We start from the raw sequence: 10,579 nt of genomic DNA on the forward strand, positions 1-10,579 counted from the left end.
CTCCTTCAAAACAACTACGTCTCCCACTTGTAGATTGGGTTTGCTAGTTTGCCATTTATTACGACTTTGAAGGGTAGAAAGGTACTCCATCTTCCAGCGATTCCAGAACACATTAGCAAGATGTTGAACCCGTCTCCATTGATGCTTGTAAATGTTGGGGTAATCAAGTTCCTCTGTGGGAATAGTGGCTACCCCAGTTTTTTGGGTAAGAAGAGTGGCTGGAGTGAGCAACACTGGGAACTCGGGATCTGAGGACACAGGGACCAATGGCCTTGCATTGATTATAGCGGACACTTCTGCAAGAAGAGTGACTAAGATTTCATGAGTAAATTGAGAAGTTTTCTGGTCCAGTAGCATAGAGTCCAGGATCTTTCTTGCAACTCCAATCATGCGTTCCCAAGAGCCTCCCATGTGAGGAATGAGGTGGGTTGAGTTCCCATTTACACTTATTGCCACTCAAGAAGATCTCTATCTTTTCTGCTGCTGTAAAATGAGTCCCACAGTCAGATCTCAGGGACTTTACAGGTCCTCGTACAGAAACAAATCTTCTGAAAGCATTAATGATACAAGAAGAGTCCATTGATTCTATCACATCAATGTGCACTGCACCAATGCTCAAGCAAGTGAACAGCACAGCCCATCGCTTATTGTTAGCAACTCCGCCACGAGTTCTGCGTGTAACAACAGTCCAGGGGCCACATATGTCCATGCCAACATTAGTAAATGGTGCTTCAGTGCTTAATCAGTCAGCTGGCAACTCTGCCATTTGTTGTTGTAGGTGCTTCCTGTGATGGGAGTGACTTTGGGTGGGGGCCCATGGAACACAGCTCATGTTGGAGGGGTGGGGAGACCCCTGTCTCAGCTCCCCATATCCCTGCTATGTGTAAGTCACCCTGTGCCTGTTATGTGTACAGGGTGGAATGTCCTAGTATTGTGTAGACATGTATAGGTGGGGTGTGGGGGTTGTTCATTGTTTACTGCCATGTGGTGTATCCTATTGTTGTATTGTGTGTCTGGCTTGGGAGCAAACTATTATGGGATGTATGTGTTTGTGTATTGGCTTGGTGGGGGGTGTCTGCTGATGTGTCTCTGGTTTCTAGATGTGGTTTGCCCCGCCCTGTGTCCATATGCAGGGGGGGGGGGGTTGTTCCCTTGAATGTTTATATCTTGTGTCTGTGTTAAAATAAAGCAGTCTATTTCCTGGTTTTACTTTGAGTGGTATCTAGGGGCGGGGTTGTGGACGGCTTTGTATGCTGTGGTTAGTATTTAGAATTTTATAGGTTGGGTTACTGGAAGCCAGTGGAGGGATTGGCATAGAGGGGTGGAGGCCAGTGGAGGGATTGGCAGAGAGGGGTGGAGGATGCTGAGCTGAGGTCAGGGAGGGGATTGGCAGAGAGGGGCGGAGGTCAGTGAAGGGATTGGCAGAGAGCGGTGGAGGTCAGTGAAGGGACTGGCAGAGAGGGGTGGAGGACACTGATTGGAGGTCAGTGAAGGGATTGGCAGAGAGGGGTGGAGGGTGTATATGGGAAGGTAGATGATCTGTGGGGTCTGGGTTTATATGGAGGAGGTAGGTGCGTATGGGGAAGGTAGGTTATCTGTGGGATCTGGTTATGTTTTAGGGAGGTAGGTGATCTGTGGGATCTGGGTGTATGTTGTAGGTAGGTGATCTGTGTGTATGTATGGGGGAGGTAGGTGATATGTGGGATCTGGGTGTATGTTGTAGGTAGATGATCTGGGTGTATGTATGGGAGAGGTAGGTGATCTGTGGGATCTGGGTATATATTGTAGGTAGGGGATCTGGGTATATGTTGTAGGTAGGTGATCTGGGTGTATGTTGTAGGTAGATGATCTGGGTGTATGTATGGGAGAGGTAGGTGATCTGTGGGATCTGGGTATATGTTGTAGGTAGGTGATCTGGGTGTATGTTGTAGGTAGATGATCTGGGTGTATGTATGGGAGAGGTAGGTAATATATGTGGCATCTGGGTATATATAGGGGAGGTTGGTCATCTCTGGGATTTGGATGTATAAGGAGAGGTAGGTGATATATGGGATTTGTGTATGTATGGGGTAGGTAGGTGATCTGTGGGATCTGGGTGTATATGGGGATGTAGGTTATCTGTGTGATCTGTCTGTATATGGGGTAGGTTAGTGATCTGTGGGATCTGGGTGTATATGGGGGAGGTAGGTGGTCTGTGGGATCTGGGTGTATATGGGGGAGGTAGGTGATCTGGATGTATATGGGGGAGGTAGCTGATCTGAGGGATCTGGGTGCATATGGGGAGGTAGGTGACCTGTGTGATCTGTCTGTATATGGGGGAAGTAGGGGATCTGAGTGCACATGGGGGATGTAGATGATCTATGGGAACTGGGAGTGTATGGGGGAGGTAAGTGATCAGCGGGATCTTTGTGTATATGGGGGAGGTAGGTGATCTGTGGCATCTTCGTGTATATGGGGCAGGAAGGTGATCTGTGGGATATGTGAGTGCAGGGGAGGTAGGTGATCTGTGGGATCTGGGTGTATATGGGGAAGGTAGGTGATCTTTGGGATATGGGGGAGGTAGGTGATCTGTGGGATCAGGGTATACAGGTGAAACTCGAAAAATGAGAATATGGTGCATTCATTCATTGATTCATTCATTCATTTCAGTGCAGCAACTTAAAAGGTGACACTAATATATGAGACTCATTCCATGCAAAGCAAGATAGTTCAAGCCATGATTTGTCATCATTGTGATGATTATGGCTTACAGCTCATGAAAACCCCAAATCCACAATCTCAGAAAATGAGAATATTCCATGCAATCAATAAAACACGGATTGTACATAGAACAATATCGCACCTCTGAGAAGTAGAAGCTGCATATGTACTCAGTACTTGGTTTGGGCCCCTTTTGCAGCAATTACTGCCTCAATGCGGCGTGGCATGGAAGCTATCAGCCTGTGGCACTGCTGAGGTGTTATGGAAGACCAGGATGCTTCAATAGCGGCCTTCAGCTCTTCTGCATTGTTCGGTCTCATGTCTCTCATCTTTCTCTTGGAAATGCCCCATAGATTCTCTATGGGGTTCAGGTCAGGCGAGTTTGCTGGCCAATAAAGCACAGTAATCCCACGGTCATTGAACCAGGTTTTGGTGCTTTTGGCAGTGTGGGAGGTGCCAAGTCCTGCTGGAAAATGAAGTCCGCATCCCCATAAAGCTTGTCTGTGGAAGGAAGCATGAAGTGCTCCAAAATCTCCTGGTAGACGGCTGTGGTGACCCTGGACCTAATGAAGCACAGTGGGCCAACACCAGCAGATGACATGGCTCCCCAAAACAACACAGACTGTGGAAACTTCACACTGGACTTCAAGCATCTTGCAGTGTGTGCCTCTCCATTCTTCCTCTATACTTGGGGTCCTTGTGCCTCTCCATTCTTCCTCCATACTCGGGGTCCTTGTGCCTCTCCATTCTTCCCCCATACTCGGGGTCCTTGGGCCTCTCCATTCTTCCTCCATACTCGGGGTCCTTGGGCCTCTCCATTCTTCCTCCATACACGGGGTCCTTGGGCCTCTCCATTCTTCCTCCATACTCGGGGTCCTTGGGCCTCTCCATTCTTCCTCCATACTCGGGGTCCTTGGGCCTCTCCATTCTTCCTCTATACTCGAGGTCCTTGTGCCTCTCCATTCTTCCTCCATAATCGGGGTCCTTGGGCCTCTCCATTCTTCCTCCATACTCGGGGTCCTTGGGCCTCTCCATTCTTCCTCTATACTCGGGGTCCTTGGGCCTCTCCATTCTTCCTCCATACTCGGGGTCCTTGTGCCTCTCCATTCTTCCTCCATACTCGGGGTCCTTGTGCCTCTCCATTCTTCCCCCATACTCGGGGTCCTTGGGCCTCTCCATTCTTCCTCCATACTCGGGGTCCTTGGGCCTCTCCATTCTTCCTCCATACACGGGGTCCTTGGGCCTCTCCATTCTTCCTCCATACTCGGGGTCCTTGGGCCTCTCCATTCTTCCTCCATACTCGGGGTCCTTGGGCCTCTCCATTCTTCCTCTATACTCGAGGTCCTTGTGCCTCTCCATTCTTCCTCCATACTCGGGGTCCTTGGGCCTCTCCATTCTTCCTCCATACTCGGGGTCCTTGGGCCTCTCCATTCTTCCTCCATACTCGGGGTCCTTGGGCCTCTCCATTCTTCCTCCATACTCGGGGTCCTTGGGCCTCTCCATTCTTCCTCCATACTAGGGGTCCTTGGGCCTCTCCATTCTTCCTCTATACTCGAGGTCCTTGTGCCTCTCCATTCTTCCTCCATACTCGGGGTCCTTGGGCCTCTCCATTCTTCCTCCATACTCGGGGTCCTTGGGCCTCTCCATTCTTCCTCCATACTTGGGGTCCTTGGGCCTCTCCATTCTTTCTCCATACTCGGGGTCCTTGGGCCTCTCCATTCTTTCTCCATACTCGGGGTCCTTGGGCCTCTCCATTCTTCCTCCATACTCGGGGTCCTTGTGCCTCTCCATTCTTCCTCCATACTCGGGGTCCTTGGTTTCAAAATGAGATGCAAAAGTTGCTCTCATCAGAAAAGAGGACTTTGGACCACTGATCAATAGACAAGGTCTTTTTTTCTTTAGCCCAGGTAAGATGCTTCTGACGTTGTTTGTTGTTCAGGAGCGGCTTGACAAGAGGAATACGACATTTGAAGTCCATGTCCAGGATCCGTCTGTGTGTGGTGGCTCTTGATGCACTGACTCTAGCCTCAGTCCACTCCTTGTGAAAGTCCCCAACACTTTTGATTGGCCTTTTCCTGACAATCCTCTCCAGGCTGTGGTCATGCCTGCTGCTTGTGCACCTTTTTCTTACACACTTTTCCCTTCTACATAACTTTCTATTAATGTGCTTTGATACAGCATTTTGGGAACATCCAACTTCTTCTGCAATTACCTTTTTGAGGCTTTCCCTCCTTATGGAGGGTGTCAGTGATGGTGTCTTTCCCATGATTGTGATTCCTACTGAACCAGACTGAGAGACCATTTAAAGGCTCAGGAACCCTTTGCAGGTGTTATGGCTTAATTAGCTGATTAGAGTGGGACACTTTGAGCCGAGAATATTCCACATTTTCGCAAAATTCTCATTTTCTGAGATTGTGGATTTGGGGTTTTCATGAGCTGTAAGCCATAGTCATCACAATGATGACAAATCACGGCTTGAACTATCTTGCTTTGCATGGAATGAGTCTATCTCATATATTAGTTTCACCTTTTCAGTTGCTGCACTGAAATAAATGAAATTTTGAACCATATTCTAATTTTTCGAGTTTCAACTGTATACTCCACAATTCTCCCATGTGGACACCTCGTAAATGGTTCTCCAGTATAGACTCCCAGTTTGGGGAACTCATTTAGAAGAAGCCGTCAGCTAGAATCACACTCACTACTCTACAGTATGGTGAAGACCAAGGAGGCCTAGCAATACCAAATGTTAGACTTTATATTATAGCTGCCCAACTTCAACATCTTACCAGGTGGGACTTAGTAGACACATTAGATCCCATCCATCGGTTTCTACTTCCATCAGATACAGATTTCACATCACTCTAACACTTGTTAATGGGCTTCAGATGGCACCAGTGGGGAAGGCATGATCTCTCATCTATTTATTCCAGTCTTTTGATTCTAAGAGAGAGTGGTGGGAGGTGATTGTGACCTCCATACCTCTCATCTCTCTGTCCTCTTCACAGAAACTCAGTCATTTCTTTTGCATAGATCATTCAGGACTCCAGCTCAATTGTTCAGCTAGGACAGGAGGGATTTCCCCTTAATACCCCAATTGTAGTGGTGATGTCGAGGATTTGATACATGTTTTGAAGATGTCCAAAATTATTCAAAAAGTGGAACAATATGACCAGTATTATAATGTTGGTGTTCAATATTCCTCGGGTGTGCCTCTTGGTCTCTTTACTTTATGGAGGAAGACAGTACAGTAACAATACAGTTCAGTACAAGAGGGATTAGAGGGCCCTGCTCCTTGGAGCTTACAATCTAGGAGAGAGGGGATAGTGGTACAAGAGGTAATTAGCTGTGGGGGATGGAGTGGTTGGGGGAGTAGGGGATTCCAGTAGTTAGCTGGGGTCGGGGTAGGCTTCCCTGAAGAGATGAGTTTTCAGAGTGCGCCTAAAAGTGAGCAGAGGAGGCTCATAGCCTGATAGCTTGGGGTAGGGAGTTCCAGAGGATGGGTGAAGCCCGTGAGAAATCCTGGAGATGAGCATGGGAGGAGGAGACAAGGGAGCTAGAGAGTAGGAGGTCTTGCGAGGAGCGGAGAGTACGGTTTGGGTGGTATTTAGAGACAAGGTCGGTGATGTAGTTGAGGGCAGTGTTATGAATGGCTTTATACTTCAGTGTTAGTGTTTTCAATTTTATCCGCTGGGAAATTGGAAGCCAGTGAAGGGATTGGCAGAGAGGGGTGGAGGATACTGAGTGGAGGCCAGTGGAGGGATTGGCAGAGAGGTGGCTGATACAGAACGGTTAGTAAGGTGAATGAGTCTGGCAGCAGCATTCATGATGAACTGGAGTGGAGATAGTCTGCGATGAGGTCGGCCAGTGAGGAGGGAGTTACAATAGTCAAGGCGTGATATAATAAGGGAGTGAATGAGTTGCTTAGTGGTTTATGAGGTTAGGAACGAGCATATCTTGGAGTTGTTGCGGAGGTGGAGTCTACATGAGTTTGTCAGTGATTGGACCTGGAGCTGAAAGGACAGATTGGAGTCTAGGATGACACCTAGTACCCTGGCATGAGGGGTGGGACTGATAATCACTAAGCTCTTCTCTGAAGCTCACCTTACCACCTGCCCCCTGGATCCTGTCCCTTCACAACTACTATGATCACCCTCCTCCTCCATCCTACGCTCCCTCACCCACATCTTTAATCTTTCCCTCTCTACTGGCACATTGCCCTCCCCTCTGAAGAATGCGCACATCACTCCCATACTTTAAAAACCCTCCCTGGATCCCTCTGACCTAAACAACCTAAGACCCATCTCCCTGCTGCCATTTACATCCCAACTCTTTGAACGCTTAGTCTATAATCACCTGAGTTCCCACCTCACCGACAACAACCTCCTTGATCCCCTACAATCTGGCTTCTGTCCCCTACACTCCACTGAAACCGCCCTACTCAAACTCACCAATGACCTGCTAGCCTCCAAAGCTAATGGCCACTATTCAGTGCTACTACTCCTCAACCTCTCTGCAGCTTTCGATACGGTCAACCACCCCCTCCTCCTCAAAAAACTATACTCTTTTGGCCTCAGAGACTCCGCTCTCTCCTGGCTCTCTTCCTATCTATCACAATGCTCCCTCAGTGTTACCTATAATGATGCCACCTTCCCCTGTCTTTTGGGGGTCCCCCAAGGTTCTGTCCTTGGGCCCCTTCTCTTCTCAATCTACACCTCCTCCCTTGGGTAACTAATACATTCCCACGGCTTCAACTACCATCTCTATGACGATGACACTCAAATATATCTCTCTACTCCCCGTCTCACCCCTTCAGTCTCCGCCCGAATCACTAGCCTTCTGAATGACATATCAGACTGGACATATCAGACTCCAATTCCTCAAATTAAACCTTGCCAAAACCGAGCTCCTAGTTTTCCCCCCAGTCCGTGCCCCCCCTGACCTCTTCATCACGACCAACAACGTCACCATCAGTCCCACCCCGCAAGCCAGAGTATTAGGTGTCATTCTAGACTCCAATCTGTCTTTCCAGCCCCAGGTCCAATCGCTGACAAATTCATACAGACTCCACCTCTGTAACATCTCCAAAATACGCACGTTCCTAACTCCAGAAACTACAAAGCAACTCATTCACTCCCTTATTATATCACAACTTGACTACTGTAACTCCCTCCTCACCGGCCTACCCCAACACAGGCTATCCCCACTTCAGTCTATCCTGAATTCTGCAGCCAGACTCATCCACTGTGTACTGTCTCCCATTATAATGTACAGCGCTGAGCAAACTGTTGGAGCTATATAAATACTGTATAATAATAATAATAATAGTGTTGTTGATCTTGATGGAGAAGTCGGGATGGGGGGGGGGGCACGGGTTGGGGGGAATACTAGAAGCTCAGTTTTGGAAAGGTTGAGTTTGAGGAAGTTGAATGACATCCAGTCCTATATGTCACTTAGTAGGCTAGTGATGCGATTGGAGACTGAGGGGGTGAGGTGGGGGGTAGAGAGATAGATTTGTGTGTCATCAGCATAGAGATGGTAGTTGAAGCCGTGGGAGTTTATCAATTGGCCAAGGGAGGAGGTGTAGATGGAGAAGAGGAGGGGTCTGAGGACAGTACCTTGAGGAACCCCGACAGAGAGAGGGAGTGAGGGGGAGGTGGTAGTGTTATAGGTAACACTGAAGGAGCGCTGTGATAGATAGGAGAGCCAGGAGAGAGCGGAGTCTCTGAGGCCAACTACATGGGAGACCCATACTTGGGGTATGATCCTGTAGACACGGGCCTCATTGATCGGTGTCAGCTATCTATGTATGTACTGGGGGGAGTTACTTGCCGTGTACAGCTGAATTGTTCTAGGCTGTTTCTTCTTTTCTCTGTTCATTTGTTTATAAAAGGTAAAAGTGACACCATAGACAAAGCAAGTTATTGTTCTGTATGATCTGTAACAGTGCCACAACTGCCTATACGTGAGAATGTATGACTCCATTGTCTGGGCTGAATGTTGGGAATACTGTGCGCACTTAGAAACTTTATTAATAAACTCTATTTGATTAAAAAAAATACTGTAGATTATGCTGTACATATTCTTTCTATTCATAAGATATATTTAGTAATGAATATTAAAAATAGAAAGCAACTTTATGTAGCCCTTTATATAGAATTATTTTTTCTTTCTCTACAGGTAGATTGATGAACCAGGTTTTAGGACATGTTGGTCTTCATGAATACAGCTGAGTCACATGGAAAACAAGACATATGGTTGTCTTAATTGACTGAAAGTCTTTACTGCAGCTCACTGGAGGATTCACACGGGATACAAGTCATATCTGTGTTCTAAAAGTCATGGTTTGGATCCTCTTCCACATTGATCCAGCAGGAGAAAAGTAATTTCAGTGTTCTGGAAGTGACAATGGCTTTACAATAAAGTCCAACCCAAGTATACATAAGAGGAGTCATTTCAAACTACTTGTTTGGAGATTTTACAATGGAGAGAAAATTTATCATACACCAGAAGGCTTACAAGGAAGAGAAGCCATGTCATTGTTCTGAATGTGGCAAAACTTTTATAAGCGAGAGAGACCTTATAGTACACCAAATATTTCACACCGGAGCAAAGTCATATCAGTGTTCTGAATGTGATAAAGCTTTTACACAGAAGTCACATCTTATCAGACAAAAGATTGTTCACACTGGAGAGAAGCCATATCAGTGTTCTGAATGTGATAAAGCTTTTACACAGAAGTCACATCTTATTAGACACCAGATTGTTCACACTGGAGAGAAGCCATATCAGTGTTCTGAATGTGATAAAGCTTTTACTCAGAAGTCAGACCTTATCACACACCAGAGGATTCACACTGGAGAAAAGCCATATCAGTGTTCTGAATGTGATAAAGCTTTTACTCAGAAGTCAGACCTTATCACACACCAGAGGATTCACACTGGAGAGAAGTCATATCAGTGTTCTGAATGTGATAAAGCTTTTACTCAGAAGTCAGATCTTATCAGACACCAGAGGATTCACACTGGAGAGAAGCCATATCAGTGTTCTGAATGTGTTAAAGCTTTTACAGAGAAGTCATGTCTTCTCAAACACCAGATGATTCACACTGGAGAGAAGTCATATCAATGTTCTGAATGTTACAAAGCTTTTATACAGAAGTCACATCTTATCAGACACCAGATTGTTCACACTGGAGAGAAGTTATATCAGTGTTCTGAATGTGATAAAGCTTTTACTCAGAAGTCAAATCTTCTCGAACACCAGAGGATTCACACTGGAGAAAAGCCATATCAGTGTTCTGAATGTGATAAAGCTTTTACTCAGAAATCAAATTTTCTCAAACACCTGAGGATTCACACTGGAGAGAATCCATTTTAATGCTCTCAGTGTGACAAAACTTTTACAGTTAATGCCGGTCTAATCTATCACCGGAGGATTCACAAATTTCTGCATTGATTAAATTCTGGAATAAAAAGGACATTAAAGAAGTTTCAGGTGTCACAAGTTTGTTTCACATCCCCAATGTCATCCCACAAGCTAGAGAAGAAGAGAAAAGATAAAATGCTACTTTAAAAGAAACAAACTAAAATCTGAGCAAACTGGAATGTAATGATTGGATGAACTGAGTTTAGTGCTTATGTCCATCAATACACAACTAGAAGGGATTTTAATATTTTATCTTTGATCATTTTTTTTAAGATAAGCATCAATAACTGAACAGCTTCCCTCATGATTCTCATCTTTATCTTTTTTATGGAGCTTTGACTGAACATGCAATGTATTTTCATGATTCACCAACTGAGTTGTGTTTCCAAGCATTTTCTTCATTTCTGGATCCTGAGGTAATACATGACCAACACTGCCGCAGTACCAGAGA

At 46.1% G+C, this 10,579-nt stretch overlaps 1 protein-coding gene across 1 annotated transcript; it reads left to right on the forward strand.

The window, feature by feature from the left end:
* The first annotated feature begins 9,125 nt into the window (after nt 1-9,125).
* Nucleotides 9,126-10,291, forward strand: LOC149449075 (uncharacterized). The gene has a single exon (XM_089693847.1). It carries the CDS (start codon nt 9,184-9,186, stop codon nt 10,078-10,080), a length of 897 nt encoding a protein of 298 aa, XP_089549973.1. The 5' UTR covers nt 9,126-9,183; the 3' UTR covers nt 10,081-10,291.
* Nucleotides 10,292-10,579: the final 288 nt, after the last annotated feature.

Source organism: Staurois parvus, unplaced genomic scaffold (assembly GCF_062004578.1).
Source record: "Staurois parvus isolate SC_StPar_1 unplaced genomic scaffold, SC_StPar_1.0 ptg000637l, whole genome shotgun sequence".
In the NCBI taxonomy this organism is placed as follows: Eukaryota; Metazoa; Chordata; class Amphibia; order Anura; family Ranidae; genus Staurois; species Staurois parvus.

Coding starts and splice junctions, on each gene's coding strand:
- LOC149449075 (XM_089693847.1), top strand. CDS start 9,184: ATGGAGAGAAAATTTATCATACACCAGAAGGCTTACAAGGAAGAGAAG.